The 19,191-nt window shown below is 38.5% G+C and overlaps 1 protein-coding gene and 1 long non-coding RNA gene across 3 annotated transcripts; both read left to right on the forward strand.

The window, feature by feature from the left end:
• The first annotated feature begins 3,245 nt into the window (after window positions 1-3,245).
• Window positions 3,246-6,653, forward strand: LOC130734106 (glutamyl-tRNA reductase 1, chloroplastic-like). Its single transcript, XM_057586412.1, has 3 exons — window positions 3,246-3,650; window positions 4,568-4,809; window positions 5,238-6,653. The coding sequence occupies exons 1-3, from the start codon at window positions 3,407-3,409 to the stop codon at window positions 6,363-6,365; spliced, it is 1,614 nt and encodes a 537-aa protein (XP_057442395.1). The 5' UTR covers window positions 3,246-3,406; the 3' UTR covers window positions 6,366-6,653.
• Window positions 6,654-7,690: 1,037 nt separating this feature from the next.
• Window positions 7,691-10,726, forward strand: LOC130734107 (uncharacterized). Of its 2 annotated transcripts, XR_009017760.1 has the most exons (4): window positions 7,691-7,826; window positions 7,909-8,135; window positions 8,563-8,876; window positions 9,946-10,726. It is a non-coding gene; the product is annotated as an uncharacterized LOC130734107 (long non-coding RNA). The 2 variants fall into 2 exon arrangements; XR_009017759.1 differs by having other exon boundaries at window positions 7,711-8,135.
• Window positions 10,727-19,191: the final 8,465 nt, after the last annotated feature.

The following is a 19,191-nucleotide window of genomic DNA, read 5'->3' on the forward strand; positions in this document are numbered from 1 at the left end:
TATGAAAATAAGCTCAAAACAGCTTATGGTAGGCCATAAGCTGTTTGCATAAGCTCTCTCAAACACTGGCATAAGAGCTTATGCTATCAGATAAACTCAAATAAGCTCTTCCAAATAGGGCCTTAATTAAGCGCTTGTGGTCATAAGCGACGATAAACACTTATGACATAAGCGTTTATTCAAAAACTATTTAATTTTTTTTAAAATAAGTTGAAAATAAGCTATATATAAGTATAAGCTCTTTTTCATAAACTATCATGAGTAACTTATGAAAATAAGCTCAAAACAGTTTATGGTAGGTCATAAGTTGTTTGTATAAGCTCTTCCAAACACTTGCACAAACGCTTATACTATCAGATAAGGTCAATTAAGTTGTCCCAATCGGAGCCAAATATACAAATTATTTCCTAAACACAACCCTACAAACCCAAACCCGGGGCCCTGAAAAATCAATTCTGGAATGTAAGTGCAGCCATAGGCCACGACTTTCTCAGTTCTCACAAAAATTGTGGCTAGCACATACCCTGAAATCTTATAAAGCAATATCCACCACACATGCAGGTTCCCATCTCTTTTCAACTTATCTTTTCTCATTCCATTCCTATCTCTCAGATTTTCTCCCAATGATTATTCATGTTCCTTTGCATTCACCAATAGCTCATGGATACTATGCTAATAACCACATGAACACCGCCCATATGAACTATTGATAATTTTCTGCTAGTTGATTGAATCCTAACTAACATGTAATTTTGATATTGGGTTACATTTCACGTCGATGTCAAAAATAGTCTTATATTACAATGTAACTTTTTTTCAATTTTCCGGCGTTTGATAATAACATTTTACATTTTAAATAACAACATTTTCACCGTTTTGCACAACCAAAAAGACAAAACTTATGATTTGTGAGACGAGGAGAGAACATCAAATATAATAGACCTCTGATTTTCTCATCTAATTTTTATGCACATCTACCCGTACTTTTTATGAGATAATAAAAGGATGAAATGAAAAAATAATCTCTCAGTTTTCCCTTATATATGCAAGATGGATCTGAAATTTAAAGAGATTTTTTTTTAAATGAAAATAATAGAAAAGACAGGAATCAATATCATATTAAACCAAATGAATAATCGTAAAAATTACCACGCATAATAAACAAGTTTTCACTATAAGTTAAATTGAGTCAATATTTAGGTAATGGAAATTACTACACAATTTTGTGAATAAAAGTATGATAGGGTCGGCGTCCATCAAGGAACAAGGACTAAGAATGGTTAGATGTAGGAATTAAGGAATATTCTTCAAATTGGTGGTTATGACTTATGATTGAATTATTGTATGGTATAAATGTAATATCTCTTCTACGCATGGGCATGAGGCTAGATTCAAACTCTGTCGCAGCTAAATCTCCACCGTTTTTTGAGTGAAGAAGCCGACTTTTGTACAGATAAATAGCACTTTTAAATGTTATTTACGGTTTTGGTGTAGCTATTTTTTTTCATTTACGAATTTGGGGCAAATCGCCACTTTCATTGACGATTTTACTTTCTTTTTCTTTTTAAATCGCACATTGCAATGGCAATTTCACTTTTTTCTTAATTTTTTTTTTAAATTGCACCTGCAGTGGTGATTTCAATTTTTTTTTTATTTTTCCTGTCTCATTTATCGACGGAAAAAAATCCGTCACAACATCCGTCGCAAAATGTTCAGTGCTAAGCAAATTCCCTTTTAATGTTCTGTCGCTAACTCTGGTTTAATTATTCACTAAGAATTTGTGACTGAATGAGTTTCCGTCACAAATAATATTCTGTCCCTAATTACTTTGTGATGGAAGAGTTATTTCTCCTTGTTTTGTCGCTAATTCTTTTTCTTTTATTCACTAGGACTTTATGACGGATCCCGTTTCCGTCGCTAGATTAGACAGGAAAAAATGTGAAATCGCCACTGGGAGGTGCGATTTAAAAAAAAAAGTGAAATCGCCACTGGGAAGTGCGATTTAAAAAAAAAGTGAAATCGCCAATGAAAAGTGGCGATTTACCCCAAATCCGTAAATAAAAAAAAAGTTACACCAAAACCGTAAAAAACATCTAAAAGTGCTCTATATATGTAGAAAAGTCGAAGAAGCCCTCCTTGTTGGTAGCACGCGCCTCCAACCATGTTCGTGTGTGAATATCCTTTGTTGACTTCGACCTCGACATAACCACTTTGCCTTCTCCACTGAACCCCCTAACATCATCGATTCACAAGCGGATATTGGTTCCGGTGAATGTCATCACCGCGAGATCTGAAATTGTCGTCATTGCCCGGGTCATCCACCTCCCCCCCTTGCCACTGTTGGGAGTAAGCGATGGCCTCCCCTTCTCCTTGATGATGAGCATATTCCGCCAGCGATGATCATTAGAGATGGCCTGAATGCGATCACAGTTAGATGGTGACGACGTTGGAGTTGTACTTGGAAACAATGTCATTTTCCTTGGGGATACCGAATTGGGGGAGAAATATGTTGAGTTTGTTGTTGCCTCCCACCTCAATCTTCTTAATCTGGAGTTCGGACTAGGAGTCCATCGTGACGAATTAGAAGAAAGAGATGTGGAAGTCGATATTAGAGTGTGTCGATAGCATGTGAGGCACCTAAAGATATCTTAGGAAATAAAGGTCCATTGCGGGATCTTCTAGGAGTAACCCATGCACATCTTGTTATAGAGTTCATATTTGAGATCTTGGAGGCGACCTAACTCTGCTATGATGACATGATCTAATGATGGATCTTGATTGGGTGGATTGGTATTTGTGTGTGATCTTGGAAGAGAAAATAGGAAAGGGAATCGCGATCGTCGAGGCTAGGATTCGAATGGCGGTTCGAGGCTGCGGAGATCAGGGAGGTCGTTAAGGAGGATGCCGTTGGAGGAGAAGGAAAAGGGGTGGCGGTGGTGATGCTCGGTTTGGATGGGACAAAGTAGGGTAAGGAGGAGGGAGTGAGAGCTAATTGTCCAAAATACGTTGGAGTGCAACGGTTGACTAAAACACCCTAAAACGACCCTAAAATTATTACTCAAGTAAATACAAGTCCACAAACATTTTTTTTAGACGAATATTAAAATAAGATACTATAATAATATCCTTATGAGATCTTACCCGTTGCAATCCCATAGAGTGAATGGAGTGTGGATAAAACGTGTGCTCCATCACCCAATCAGAACTCACAGAAATCACACTCTCAAATCCATCCAAACACACCTCCACACGCCACATCCCTTGCACTATTTCCACAAACAAAAGTGGCTCAAAACCAATCCAACGGACACAAAAAAGAAGGTTTTTTTAACTCCAACTAACTCCACCTAGCACCCCATCTTCTTCTCTAACTACTACCATAAGCTTGTGTCTGTGTTGATCAACAATGGCTGTTTCAACCTGTTTCTCAGGTGCAAAGTTGGAGGCTTTGCTCCTCAAATGTTGTTCCAATGCAACTACCACCACAACCCATTTGTCATTTTTTGGCAAAAACAGAAAGACCCTGAACCTCATTCATACTCAGAGAGGTTCAATTCGCTGTGAGGCTTCTTCTGATGTCTTGGTTGAACCTGTTAATAATGCAACTAATATCTCTGCTCTTGAACAGCTTAAGACTTCTGCAGCAGACAGTAAGTTCACTTCTTATCACTTTTTCACTTAATCATTTCATTGCATTATTTGGTTAAATGGGTGGCTCCCTCTTGCCCGTTCATATAATTGTACTAAAGATTGTTTTGCATTCAAAATGAGGAATTAAATACAATGATAATCACAACGGGGTTGGAACAAAATGGTACATGTTTGATTCCTAGTTAAGCAAGGTCTCAGGTAGGTCCGACATATGTGGATGTTTGCAGCTCAAACACGATTACCTGATGTGGTGAAAACATGTATAAGATTCAAAAAACACAATGATAAACATCAAGTCATCAACACTAAAGTGGTGAGGACTATGATTTTAAATTAATGTGCATGTTTGGCACAATCTATTAAAGGCAAAAAACTACATATTGTAGATTCATGAAGAAGTGATTTTGGATTCAATTAGGACTGAATCTAAACACAAAGTGTTTTGCGACTGTGATTGCGGCTGCGATATCATGATTTTATATGTCTCTGCTACCACTTCGCGACTGCAATTTATGACTACATTAAGAGTATTTCTTTGTAATTTTTCACAATTCTAAAACAGCTATGTGACTGCTACCATGACCCTAGTTTAAAACATTGCTAATGACTAGTAGCGAAATAGGAGACGCTTCAATAATATTTGTTTTGAGCCGTAGCTCTGAGAATGCTTTGAATGAAATCAACAGCATCATATCTTTGATTTAATGTAATGTAAGAACTAGGACATGTTTATTATTCCAATACCAAGATAAATTAATCAATAAGCAACATAAAAGACAGCAGGGTTGTGATCTACATACCTTTGATTGGCTTATTCTTTCTGGCTAGTTATGTGAAATTGCTACTTTTTGATTTGATTAAATAGTGTATTTAATCAACTTGCTTTTGATTCATTTGTAAAATTAACTTTGAACAGGGTATACAAAGGAAAGGAGCAGCATTGTGGTTATTGGGCTAAGTGTGCATACTACACCAGTAGAAATGCGTGAAAAGCTTGCCATACCAGAAGCTGAATGGCCAAGAGCCATTGGGGAGCTTTGCAGTCTGAATCATATTGAAGAAGCAGCTGTTCTGAGCACCTGCAACCGAATGGAGATATATGTTGTAGCTCTCTCCCAGCACCGTGGTGTCAAAGAAGTCACTGAATGGATGTCAAAAGTATGTCCTGTCTCAAGTTTATGTCCCATTCATTTTTTGAACAGTTCTTGTTTATCTACAATCATGGTTTCAAATCACGGTTGCGATCTTCGAAATCGCGGAATATTGCAGACAATTGCAGCTGATGTAACTGAGATTCCAGTAGAAATCTGGTTGCTAGGAGCCTAGGACTTGAAAAACCTTGATTATGCTGCTGCAACAGCAGTTGCTGACCTCAATTTAAAATTATCACTACAATACAACCAATCGAAAGGTTGATACATATTAAAACACTAATAAGAAGAGTATGTGGTGAATTTATTTTTATTTTAATTTTAAGCTTCTGATTGGTGTGCCTAGTTAATACTATGCTTATGCAAGAATTTTTGTTCTTTATTTTCTTGTTCCTTGATAGATATTGGATGTTCATGTTCTGTTTTTGTTTGCAGACAAGTGGGCTACCTGTGCAAGATCTTTGCCAGCATAGGTTTTTGCTTTACAACAAAGATGCAACACAGCACATTTTTGAAGTATCAGCAGGTCTTGACTCTCTTGTAATGGGAGAAGGCCAGATCCTTGCACAGGTCAAGCAAGTTGTCAAAGCTGGACAAGGAGTTAACGGCTTCGGGAGAAACATCAGTGGTCTATTCAAGCATGCAATCACTGTCGGAAAGAGGGTGAGAACCGAGACCAACATTGCTGCCGGTGCGGTTTCTGTGAGCTCAGCTGCTGTTGAATTGGCCCTGATGAAACTGCCTCAAGCCTCGCACGCCAACGTGAGGATGTTGATTATTGGAGCTGGCAAGATGGGAAAGCTTGTGATCAAGCATTTGGTGGCAAAAGGGAGTAAGAAGATGGTGGTTGTGAATAGAACTGAGGAGAAAGTTGCAGCGATCCGGGAAGAGCTGAAGGATATTGAGATAATCTACAAACCTCTTTCGGAAATGCTCACATGTGTTGGTGAAGCAGATGTGGTTTTCACCTGTACAGCATCAGACACCCCATTGTTCTTCAAAGATCATGTCAAGGACCTTCCTTCGGCAACTGAGGAAGTTGGAGGCCATCGCCTCTTCATTGATATATCTGTTCCTAGGAATGTCGGTTCATGTGTCTCGGATCTCGAGTCTGCGAGAGTTTACAATGTCGATGACCTCAAAGAAGTTGTGGCTGCTAACAAAGAGGATAGACTGCGAAAAGCAATGGAAGCTCAGGCAATCATTGATGAGGAGTCAAAACAGTTTGAAGCTTGGAGGGACTCGCTCGAAACTGTTCCTACCATTAAAAAGTTGAGGGCTTATGCTGAGAGAATCAGGGCTGCTGAGCTTGAGAAATGCCTAGGGAAGATGGGTGATGATATCTCAAAGAAAACACAGAGAGCAGTGGATGATCTTAGCAGGGGGATAGTGAACAAGATGCTGCATGGCCCAATGCAACACTTGAGGTGTGATGGGAGTGACAGCAGGACTCTGAGTGAGACCCTTGAGAACATGCATGCATTGAATAGAATGTTCAGCCTTGAGACTGAGATATCTGTTTTGGAGCAGAAGATTCGAGCAAAGGTGGAGCAAAAACCATAGTTTGATTGATTACACTCTCATTTGTTTGTTCTATTCAGAAAAGAGGATTGAGACTCATGTAATCTTAAGTTGCATGATTGAAACAGTAGTAGTCTTGCTGCAATTGATTTGTCATGTTTCATGGTCTACTTGGCTCAACTCTCATATTTGGGCTTTTTATCCCAATTGTTGGCTCTGTAGTTTGTATTATACAATATAGAGGAGTTAAGGCAAGCTTTGTATTTATCACAAATAATGTATGTCTAAAAGTTGTCCCTTGTCAATAATTTACTGTGTTACTATTCAAAACTGAGGTCGGCTTTAGTTGTCTTCCTTAATGCTAGTTCTTCATAGCTTTGGTTGATCTAATTTTAATGTTTCTCTAAATGAAGGACAACCTGGTGCACAAAGCTCCTGCATGCGCCTAGGTTTTCACAAGAGATTGCTTCTAGAACTTGAATGCGTGACCCAGTCACATGGCAACAACTTTTTATTGCTGTGCCAAGGCTCTTCTTCTTTCTCTAGATGAAGCCCAAATAACAAACACTAATGAGCACATGATAGTCCATAAGAAAAGTAAGTAAAAAACTAATTCTTCGTGGTGATCTTGTTTTGCTTCCCAGCCAAGCCATGGGTAGTATTAGTGTACTTCTCTAACATTGTTTCTTTTAAACCTGAAAGAATCTTGTTCTTGGGCAAATAATCAAGTCTCTTTTTGCTAATGTTATTAAACTTCTTGTGCATAACTCAGATAAGCAATCACATTAAGTTGCATTTACAGAACAAGATAAATTGAAGCTTCTGTCCAGTACAGATCAGAACTTTTCAATCCACATGCCCTCAAACCAAAGAACCCTTAATCAGTTTCCAATGTTCATCTTCAAAGGTACTGATCATGATCATCATCAGGTACTTAATTTGTCACAATAGTTGCATTCAATATTTTTATGCTTGGTCTTTGATGTGTTTCTACTATGGCATCCTCTTTTGCTGCTACACTGTCCTCAATATCTGTCTTTATTTCTCCCTCACTGTCAAGATCTCCAACTACGGAATGAATGTGTGAGGAGTTCTCTTGCAAAATTCCTCGTTCAAAATAGCAATTTTCACATTATACAATGTTACATTAACACCGCCAAGAGAAGAACTAATCAAATAAACTTTTTTGTTTTTCCAAGATTCAGCAGCCAAACCATAAACAGAAAACATTATCATTAAATCTAACATTCATGCTAAACAATTAGTCAAAACAATATTGAAGTTTACTTAAGTGGTCAGTCAGGAATGGAAGCAACTCAAGTTCATGCCTGCTTCATATAAAAGAATTTGTTGCTACCACATTGAAAGGAATACACGCTAATGTTTCTCCTAAAGTGCTTTAGCATGCGAATCAATAACAACTACATCAGGGGAAGACTAGAGGTTACTGTGTGGTACTGTAGACAACAGATTTTATGAGGTGTTACGCAGGTCCACCATAAGGTTGTGATCTTACGTGATAAAAATAGATTTATATCTTTGTCTGATGTACAGGTTATGTTTTGACCCTTCCAAACTTTTTCAGAGGAAGTGTGTTGCACTGGTCTGTTTTCCTCATCAGACTAGACTATTTTCTTCTTTATCTTTCCAATCGAAGTCATTTGTTTATGGAGGAAGTGAGGACGATGATGAAGGAGGTGAGGTCGGTGATACTCTATGCGATTATGAGAGTGATGTTGGAAGGAACTGCGAAGCCCATTTTGATGGAGCTTCAAGAGGAAAGGAGAAAAGGTTCCACATGGTTGTGTCTAGGTGTGTGCCTCTGTTTTTCTATACTGGCTAGCTCTCCCTACTTTTATGATTCTGATTCTCTTATTTTCTCTCTTATTGTTGGCTCTATCTCTTCCTAATGAGTGTTCTAAACTCTATATTAGTGTATAAAGGAAAGGAGAAAAGGGTCCAGAACAGAGGGAAAAAACAAAAGTCTTAAATGGGAGCTATCATTAAGATTTTGGTCTTCATTTTGTATATTTGTTTTAACTTGCCTGGGTTGTTGATGATATATTTGTCAAATTGATTCAAGAACACGTCAATAACAGCATATTACAACATATTTGTTCAACCAAATAAAACTAAATGAGAAGGAAATTGAATGTTACTTGGTTAGAATAAGATTCCTCTTCTCTTTATATCTCTTTGGTGTGTTCTCAGCTTGAAATTTTTTTTGTTTGGGTTCCAGCTTTCAGATAAGATAAAAGTGACGATTGAGGATTTAAGAGGGAAAACACTGGTCACTAAGCGGAAGCAGAGGTGGAGTTGAAGGAGGCAGTTCTAGCACAGCTTCCATTGGCGCAATTCGTGATGGGGCTTTTCAGGGAGAGGAGCTAATGGAGCTTTTTGTAAGAAGTGACTCATTGAGAAATGCGGGTAACATAAAGGCGAAAGGGATAATTCTGGCTTCCGGTGGCAAAATCCATTGTAGGGCTTTTGTTTCTCCATGTTTCATTTGCCATTCAATCCATGGTAGGAAGGTACTTCTGGTGGAGAGTGGAGGTACTTCTTTTACATTATTTAAAGAATAAAATCAACTTCATTGATTATGCATTGTCTGCAATTTGTTTTTCAGTTGTTCAAGATATTGTTTAAAAATTCATGTTATTGGTGGTTTGTTGAAATCAAAAGCTACTGTTTTTCATTCCAATCCAGGAATCAAGATATCTACTGTTTTATTTCTTTTTCCTGGATGGATTTATGTTAAATTAATAAGTTTTATCAACAATTATGAGTGCTCATATATCTAAATGTTATGTTGCTTTATGCTGCCCAATGCCCATCGCTAACAGTTATATAATGTGGCTCATGAGTAGTGCAATGTTGACATCTATCTTGAGTCTACTTCCTTTTTTCAATTTTTTTCCAAATGAGTAATGTTTTTTCTTATGCTTTTATTTGAATAGACTAATGTAGTTGCATTTCCATGTTATATAGCTTGCTTGAGGACAAAGAATGAATAAAAAAAAGTTCATAGTCTTTGTGATGTTAGTAACCCAATAATTCGTACTATTCTAATAATAATATGGAACAACAATGCTAAGGAGGAAACATTTGGTCTATTTAAAGTAAATAAAAATAAAATATTTGCTTAATGTGTTCACTTATTCTACTTCATATGATCAATTTGGACGTCGTGACAGATATAAGAAGTGCGCAAAGAAGGGAAGTCACTCTAATTATTTTCCCAGGCGAACTGTGCTTATCTGAAAATCAATCTTTAGTGATTGTGGCAATTTCCATTATGAGAGTGATATTAATCTAAATAAGCTCTTTTGTTTATCTAATCTTTTAATGAAGGGAGCAAGTGTCAATATGTTTATATAGTTCTATTGCGTAGAAAATGTTCAACGATTTTTCATCCATGTTCATTTTTATGAGTTTGGCTTTAATCCTTTATACGAACCTACACTATAATTTAGAATTTTATATGCTTCACAAGATATTAATTGGTAAGCTTTGTGATTGTTTTGCGCACAAACCACTTTGGGAGGTATATTTTTGGCTTTTAAATTTATTTTTAATCACTTGCTTTTGTAATTGATATATCTCCTTTTTGCATCCTCTGCAGGAGAAGTTCTACACTGATGATTGCATCTATCTCATTTTCCCTTTTAAAGGTACTTCTTGATGCAAGTCTTTTTTAGTTTATTTCAATCAGTTTCCTAATAATGAGGCTTTTCCAATGTACTTCTTTATGTTTTTTATGCAATTGTTTTGTTCATAATTGATAGCAAGCAATTTCTTTGAAGCAGTGTATTTTCTCTTTTCCTGCATGAAATTTTTCCAAGCACAGTCTAGAGAGAAACACTTACACCAGCATGAATTTCTTCAATAATCAGCATTGTATTCTTCCCCGAGGTATACTATCTTGGACTGCCTATCATAAGTTCGACTTATCAGTATCAATTGCTGGAAATTGTCATGAATCAAGTGAAAATACTCTTTTTATAGATGCAAAGTTGTGATTCTCTGGTTTCTCTAGCTGATATTAGGGAGTCTGTTTGGTTCAAAATCATTGAAAGATGATATTGAGGCATTAGGTGGTTGTAGTTCAGTTAGGGAGAAAACACTGGATGATTCTTTGGTGCTGCGAATCAGTGAAAGGAAGATCCTTCAATCGGAAATTATGCTTCAGTCATAAATCTAAGATCACTATTCATAGGCCTGCAAGGATGTTTTTGAAAAGGACAACAAAGAGAGTTGATTATCTTTTATTCCATTCTTCTTTAATTGGCCACATGTTGTAATGTTAATTTTCTTTACATATGTATATTTTCATAGTAATATTGCAAAGGACAAGAAAAATATGTCAATTTACCAGATAATTTGCACATATAATTAAATATCCGTTGTTACTCATTTATTTATATCATCTACACTTAACTTTATCTAATTTCACCAATAATGAACAATTATAATTCTAATTAATTTATAATTCTAATTAAGTAAATGTCAATTTCTTTTTTAATCAATGTATGAAAAAACAATTTAGTTTACATATTCTATTACTATTGCATATTTGTAATCTATTAATAAATTACAACCATATTTCATAAAAATAATTAATTACAGCTTCATTTGTTATTAAAACTCAAATTTCAAGATATAATTATAACAATAAAAACTAATACTATTATCTTATATGTTGCAACATATTAAATTAAATTAAAATTTAAATTTAAAGGGACCCGTGCATCGCACGGGATTTCATCCTAGTAATTAACAATGTGAATCAAAATATTGCCATCTATTCACTGCCGAATGAAGTCGGTAACTTATGCTCAAACCTCATTCTTCATCAGTTTTATCTCATAATGTTTTATGGTTAATGGTCAAATTAGTCCCAAATTTTGTAAGTGAATTTGATTTGGGAATTGTTATTCAGACCCCCCCCCCACAGCTATCCAGACCCATCAAAATTGGTGAGTTGTCCAAAATGCCCCTGTTTAAAAAAAAACTTCTCACTTTCCCCACTAACTCCCCCCCCCCCCATCCCCCAAACACATTAAAATCTTCCTCATTCAAAATCTCTCTCCCTCTCTCACGCATCCTCCTCCATCAATTCTGCCTGCCACCGTCATCGGTTCCGCCAGCGACACCACAACCGAGTGGAGTCGCCGCCACCCCCATCGCCACCTTCTGTTGCCAACCACACAAGATTCTTCCCGATACCCAGGTTCGTTACGCGACCCGACTCATTCTGTTATGGTTTTTATCGCACTTTGTAGATGCGTCTATGTCGCAGCTTGAAGGTGTGTGTTCAGAATACACGCACCTTAAGGGTGCGCTTGATATGCACCTTAAAGGTGCGACAAAGACGCACCCTGAGAGTGCGTCTTAGACCCTTATCTGTCAAAGCTTCAATGCCTTTATGTTTTTGTTCAGTTTTGAGTCTTATGTTTCCAATGTTAGTTCAGATATGGCAAGAACAAAGAATTTGAATTTGCCCCCGGCCAACCATTCTAGCCATGGTGGTAGAATCCCCCCCACGACATCGGTACGTAAGGAGCGTGAAGCCGCCGCCCTACGAAAGAAAGAAGAAGCACATAAAAGGCGTGACGAGGTAACCCGTAAAAGGCGTGCAGGTAGTGCAACGACTGCTACCCGTGCAATACAGGAGCCTGAGCCTGAACCTGAACCAATATATGAGCAGGAGCTTGAAGATGATGATATGGTTGATGTAGAGTAGGGTTCTGGTGAAGGAGAGGAGGAGGAGGAGGAGGAGGAGGAAGAGGAGGAGGAAGAGGACGAAGAGGACGAAGGTGATGATACACAAGCGGATCAAGGTGAGGAAGATGATGATGATGACATATTCTTTCCTGGGGGGCCTTATGACAATACCTTGTTGAAGAGCTTCAAGCAACATATATCACTGGAGGCGTGGAAGCATTACAAGAAACCTGCTGAAGTGCTTGATAGGGGTGTCTTGGAAACCTACCACCATGGGAATGCTATGCTTTGGAAGGATAAGGAGAAACATAAAGATGTGTTAAAATTCTTTTCGACTTATGTAAAGGGAAGGGTTGTGGCTGCTGGTCTATTGCCTTTGTTGACATGCAACCTTCCCTCTGTTGACAAGACCATGCTAACGGCGTTTGTGGAGAGATGGCAGCTGATGACCCGAGATTTAAGGCTATTTTCCTGGTTTATTTGCATGTAGTTTAATATAGTTTTTAGGATATTTCGGTCATTTTAGGACACTTTCGGCTTAGTTCATGCATTTTAATGTTTTCATTTAGTTTTAGTATTTTTCTATATTTTTCATGTTATTTTTATAGATTTCATTAGGATTTAATCAAGTTATTTGAATTCGGTATCTTACTCTATCTTCTAGTTAATCTCTATTATTGGTTTTTAATTATTTTCCTTTATTATTATTGTTATTTTAGGAGAAGATGTTGAATCAAGGAGCAAATCAAGGGAGAGAGCCAAGAATCTCGAAGTCTGGAGCAATCTGGATTTCTTTGTCAAAGTTGAAGCTTGTGTGGCATTTGACTGGTGGAAAAGTTTTAACATCTTCAATTTAGTCCCTGAATCTGAAAAAAAATTCTCTCTACCCCATCTTCCTGTACCTCTCCCCACCACCATCACCCTTTCTCCATGTCCATCTTCTTCATCCTTCTTCTTCCCACCCTCATCCCCTCCCTCTCATGCTCTCCCTCGCCCCAACCCTTTTTCCCTTCCAAAAACCAAAATCCTCCACCCCCAAAGTTAAAACAAATTTTAGAAGAACTTGAAATTAACAAGTTCGGTTTAATAATAGCAGACTAAAATTTCTTGTCAAAACAAATGAAATGGTGAAGCCTTCACCATTTAGAAAGCAAATTGATAATTATTCACCAAAAAAGCACATATCTATTCCTCATCAGTGGGATAAACTTAACAACTATCTACAATCAGAATAACATCGATCATCTCCCTTCCACTAGAATCAAGTATGATAGTCTCGCCCTAAAACTTAATTCTACTACAGAGATGGTTTCATGTCATAATAATGCAGTTACTTTTCATACCCATCACACATTTGATTTGAATTTTTCAAACCCAAAAAATAACATCTTCAACTTCACCCAAAATTCATCACGCTCCCAACCCCAAACCCATCATCAACAAATTTTCATTATCTTCACACAGCAGCAAAATTCTTGAATCCGGAAACCCTCCCCACCCCAGCAAACAGAGCCACCACAAAACCCAGAAACCCAACCCCACCACCACCAAGCCCAACTACTCAGAAACCCCCACCCCCACCCTTTGAACCAACCCACCACAACAGAAGAAAGTAGATCTGGAACTCCCTGCCATTCGCACCACATAGATCTGAATAGATGAGAGAAAGTCCAACCCCCAGACCATCAAATGATCTGGATCATAGAACTAAACCTCCACCTGAAAACCCAGCGTTCCAAGACCGTCGAGAGAGTCCTCGCCAAGCCATTGCAATGCGTCGACCCCTTTTGCTGCTCGCACCACCATGAAATTAAGGTTCTTTAAGGTTTTGATTTTGTTGGAGATCTTGATTTGCAAGAAATGGTTTGATCTTCAGATAGTTTTGGTTTTGTGGCTTTTGGGTTGTGGCTTTGCTGAAACAGCAACCCATTTGGATTTGGAAGCAGAATGGAAGGAGGGTGTGGTGCTGATGTGATGGTGAAGACGGTGGTGAGATGATGAAGACTAATTTAGGGTTAGAGTTTTTTTCATCTATTGAAGTTGTTTTCTTATTTATTTTATTATTTTGGTTCACATGCCACTTAAGCTCTGGCTTTAGAAAAAAAAGGCCATGTCACACTTCCGTTAACGACCATGAGCGTTTTTTAACCCAAGGACTGCTGTTGAGAGAGATTTGCCACATCCAGGGACCACGAGCGTCATTTTAAAAGTTTATGGACGAAGTTGAAGTCGGTGGACACATTCAGAGACCAAGTTGGCTATTTACCCTGTAAGACCAAGGTATATTAAGTATTTAATTAACTAGTTATTTATCGGCTTAAGGACGATAAGCGCTATTAAGCCTAAGTTGATGTGTTCTTCGTACCTTGTGTACTTATATAGAAATGATTGTATTATTAATATTTTCTTCCTGAATAAAAAAAAAGAGAAAAAGAAAAATGAATGGTAGTTAAAGATGGGAAAAGAAATGAAAGAAAATTAAATAAAAGTTGCAACATTGTCACGTAAGTGACTTAGAAGATGTTTATATATATATAGTAAACACTTGTTTCTTGATCACTTAAACTTGCTCAAACTGATATTAAATTGTATTATAGAGTTGCTCATAATTTTTAGGATATTAATTCATCTTCCTAATATTTTTCTCTTAACTTTTTGAGTTAAATCCTACACTACCTAAACCTAACCTATTTATATATATACATAGATTAAGTTTCAAAGGGCCTAAATAGACAAGAAACAGAAACGGAACAAGGAAAATTTAATAAAATGAATTGAAGCATGATGAGGATTGAACTAAATGTACGTGTATATGGAAGAGAATTCAGCTGGCCAAGCTACAAGTCTATAGCAGGAGGTGGCGGTCTGAAACATGAGGAAGAATGACAATGATTATAAAAAACATACGTGTAGATTTAAGAGGAAGTTTGCTGGCAAAGCTATGAAAACTAGGAGCATGAGGTGGTGATTTTTCAGATCAAAGATTTAACTATAAAAGGGAGCAATGTGGATGGCATTAGAATGAAACACACAAAGCTTGTTCTCATATATTACTCATAATAACACTAATTGTGAGTCAGTTAGTTTTTTGTGAAAATTCTTGAGTTTTGGAGCGGAAGCTAGGATTTTGAAGCTTAGCATTTACGAAAGCGATACATTTTCTAAGGTAAGGGCATTCGGTCTAGACTTGTCTGCATGTGATTGTGCCATATGATGCTTGTTTATATGATTTTTTGTTGGTTTAAACTTGATGATGCAAGTATTTCTATATGATGTATTAAACTTGAAATCATGTTATTATGCTTTGGCGTATGAATTGAATATTGTGATTTATGATAAATTTGAGATGTGAGCGTTGGCAAAATATGGTTTTGCTGGTGGTTAACCGGATACTCAATAAGGAGTTATTTTTTTATATGTTCGGACTATGAGGATGACAGTTCCGATGTTGTGTTGACTAATCGCATGACATTATGCATGTTTTGTTGTGGTTCGGAACCGGTTAGGTTGAACCACGACATGAAACTCTGTCATGGTATAACGACATTTTCGAAGAAGTGACAAAATAAAAGTGACGGTGCGTTATTAAGATTAACCCCAATTGTGGAGTCGTGCGAGTGATTCGACGACGGTGCGTTAGTGTTGACTAACCCCAATTATGGAGTCGTATTTTGTCTCGTCTTCTTTTAAGTCGTTGCTGACATTAAAATTAGCATATGCATGAGCATGTAGTCTAACAGGACTCTAGGTGGACTTGTTTATTCTTTTGGCTTTATTACTCTATATGTTAGTCGTTTACCTATATAACATGAGCCTGAGATTGCAAATGATGTATTAGAATTGATGACCTTATTAATGTGATGTTATGTCAATCTTGTTACATGTTATATGTGTTGTTTGGGAGTTGACCCTTACTTATTTGACTGTGTGCTGCATGGGCGCCTAACGCCAGAGAATGATAGACCGTGCCGAGAAAGTACTATATGATTGAGGAAGTGTTCAAGGGACGATCTTCTTCAGTCTTTTGTAGAAGGCATATTGTACCTGTTGATTAACATAGTTTCTTGTGATCTCCTTAGGAAAAAAACTTTGCTAAGTACAGCATGAGCAGACCTTAGTTTCTCTAGCAAGTTGCTTGTATTTGCGGCGGTTTGTTCCCCTGACTCTTTCCAAATGCAGATATAGGTAGAGCCCCTGGATTTCCATCCCTTTGAGTATCGTTAGCAATTCTTGAGTTCCACATTCAAGGCGGCTGCAACATCTTGCATGATGAAAGTCGTGATGACATTGTTTACCCTGGTGGTGATGGTTATACTCTTCTCCATCCTTGCACAGTTAAGGAATTCCTTTACAAAAGGAACATGCACTTTCCTCTAGGCAACAGTGTAAACTGTTTCTCAGACTTGGAACAAAAAATCTTAAATTTTGGAGAGTTTAACATGGATGTAGAGTTCCAGGTTAATGTATCGAGGTGAGACTAGGCCTGTCCAAAATTTTTTGAACCGACCGAACCCGACCGGCCCGTTACAAAAAAAGGCCTCCTCGGTTCGGGCGGGTCGGGTGGCGGGTTGAGGATTAAAAAAAACCGGCTCTGGTTGGTTTGGTTCGGTCGGTTACGGTTTGGAGCCTAGTCCGACCGAACCGACCGAACCTAATATAAAAAAAAAAATTCAGCCGGCCCAAAAAAATTCAGCCCAACCGCAAAGCCCCAAACCCAAACCCTAGTATTAACCCGGCTCCTCTCTCTTTCACTCTCCATTCTTCACTTCTTCATTTCTTCTTCTTCCCTTACCCTAGTTCTCCCCGCCGCCACCACCTTTCTCCTCTTCTTCTTCTCTCCAAACCCTACCTTCTCGCCGCTCCTCTGCTCCGCCACCACCCTTCTCCCCATGACCTCATCATCTGCACCGCCACCACCCTTCTCCTCATCCTCTGCGCCGCCATCCACTGCGCCGCCACCACGCTTCTCCTCATCCTCCCGCCACCACCCTTCTCCTCCTCCTCCTCTCTGCCGCCACTTCGACATCTCCATCACACATCTCAGAATCTCCTCACATATCTCAAACCCTAGCCACTCCACCACCACAGTGCACCTGCATGCTTCATCCTCCATGCTTCTCTGATCCGAAATAGTCTGTTCATCTTCGTTACCATCGATTCTGATGTGAAATCGCAAGGACGAAGTGAACAATCTATTTCGCATGAGGAAAGCAATGGAATCGTTCTCTCCGGATCTGATCTGACATCGATTTTGTTCTTGGTTTGGTTTATGTTCATCTTACTGAAAAATTAGGGTTCTATGTTCATCTTACTGAAAAATTAGGGTTCTGACTATGTTCATCTTACTGAAATTAGGGTTCTATGTTCATGAAATTAGGGTCTCTGCAAAACCCGGTGTAACCGACCCGACCCGCCCGTTACCCGACCAACCCGAAACCGATCCAAACCGACACATCTCATGGTCGGTTACGGGCCCAGTTTTATGCCATGCGGGTTCGGTCGGTGGAGCTTTTTGGGCCCGAAACCGACCGAACCCGACCGGTGGACACCCCTAGGTGAGACGATTGAACAGTATCCTAGTTTGAACAGTTTCCTCAAAGCCAACCTCAAGACACAAAATTGAGGGCGAAAAGCCTATTTGAATAAAGAACGAGGGACTTCAATTATCATCTAGTGATTTTTCATATACAGATTCTTGGCCTCAAGTCGAATTTCCTAGGAACGAAAGGAATGACATATACTAAGATGCCGACAGGAATGGATTCTTGAGCCCCTAATTTACTAGGCATCAACCTAATAAATACTAAATGCTTAGGTCACCCAATAGAGGCCTACAAGGCATTACGATAGAAAAAGCTCCTACGTTGTGGGTAAAGACCAGAGAGCTATAGGTACACCTGGGGTAAGAGAACACTCAGGCGAGGTCGGGGCAAGGGCAGCACTTCACGTCACAAATTGGGTGAAGGAGAAGCTGAAACTTATGCAGGGAGTTGCATGGGCTTTATGGAGTTAGAGAAATTTGATGTTGTTCCAGGACATACAACGATATTGTGGATGTGGCGAACAAAGCAATCAACTTCTTCGAGTAGTAATTGAAGAAGAAGCTAAAAATGGTGCAAACACCTATTGGCAAGCCCCACCCTATGGTGTTTATAAGATTAAGATTGATGGTGCTATTTTTAACCAGCAGGGGATTGGTTGCTTGCTTCATCCCGCCCTTCCTTCACTCACCTGTCCGACATGCTCCTTGATGTCGAAAATCCTAGGGATAAACGTGAAAACTGTCCCTGAACTTTGAGCAAGATTTGATTTTCGTCCCTCACCGAAAATTCTTCCTATGGACGTCCTTGCAGTCGAAGAAGCTCTGGCCGCCGTGACCAAGTGTCACTTTGGAGCTGACGTGGAAAAAATGAATAAATAAATTACAATTAATTTATAATTAACCCCCTAAATCCTTCTAATTCAATTTCTAACCCCTAAACTAAAACTAACACTAAATCAAAACCACATCCATCATCGTCCTCCTTCAGACCCAACCCATAAATTAGGGCTATTCATCTCTCTTGTTCATCTTCATCTTCTTCTTCTCTCTTGGCCTCCTCTCACCTCTCATCTCCTTCGGTTTCTTCTTTTCTTTCCCTTCCATCCCTTCCATCGAATTCAGCTTGGACCCAATTCGCGTTAATCAGCAATCCAAATGGGTAATTTTAAGAAACACGTGGTGGGCTATATAGATACAGAGCAAAAAAACACCTAGATGGAGGAAGATATTGGAAGTGAACAACGTAGGATTAGAAAGATGTTGGAAGTGGTGGTTGTTGATGATGGCTCCTCTTTTTCTTCTTCTTCTTCCATTTTCAACTATAAACTCGCAACAGTTGCATGTCCCATTAACTCTATTTTCCTGATATGCTTTCCTTTTCTTCCCAATCGAGTGAATGAAGAGAAGAAGAAATTGAAGGAGAGGAGAGGAGAGGATGAATTTGATGGAAGGGAAAGAATGGAAGAAGAAATCGAGGGAGAAGAGTTGATGGATTCAATGGAGAAGAAGGGAAGAAGGGAAGAAGGGAGAAGACGAAGAAGATGAAGAACCCTAATTTATGGGTTTCTTAAAATTGGGGGTTTTGATCTGAAGAGGAAGGGG

Source organism: Lotus japonicus, chromosome 1 (genome assembly GCF_012489685.1).
Source record: "Lotus japonicus ecotype B-129 chromosome 1, LjGifu_v1.2".
In the NCBI taxonomy this organism is placed as follows: Eukaryota; Viridiplantae; Streptophyta; class Magnoliopsida; order Fabales; family Fabaceae; genus Lotus; species Lotus japonicus.

Coding starts and splice junctions, on each gene's coding strand:
- LOC130734106 (XM_057586412.1), top strand. CDS start 3,407: ATGGCTGTTTCAACCTGTTTCTCAGGTGCAAAGTTGGAGGCTTTGCTC. Junction 3,651..4,567: donor TAAGACTTCTGCAGCAGACA/GTAAGTTCACTT, acceptor AACTTTGAACAG/GGTATACAAAGGAAAGGAGC. Junction 4,810..5,237: donor TCACTGAATGGATGTCAAAA/GTATGTCCTGTC, acceptor TTTTGTTTGCAG/ACAAGTGGGCTACCTGTGCA.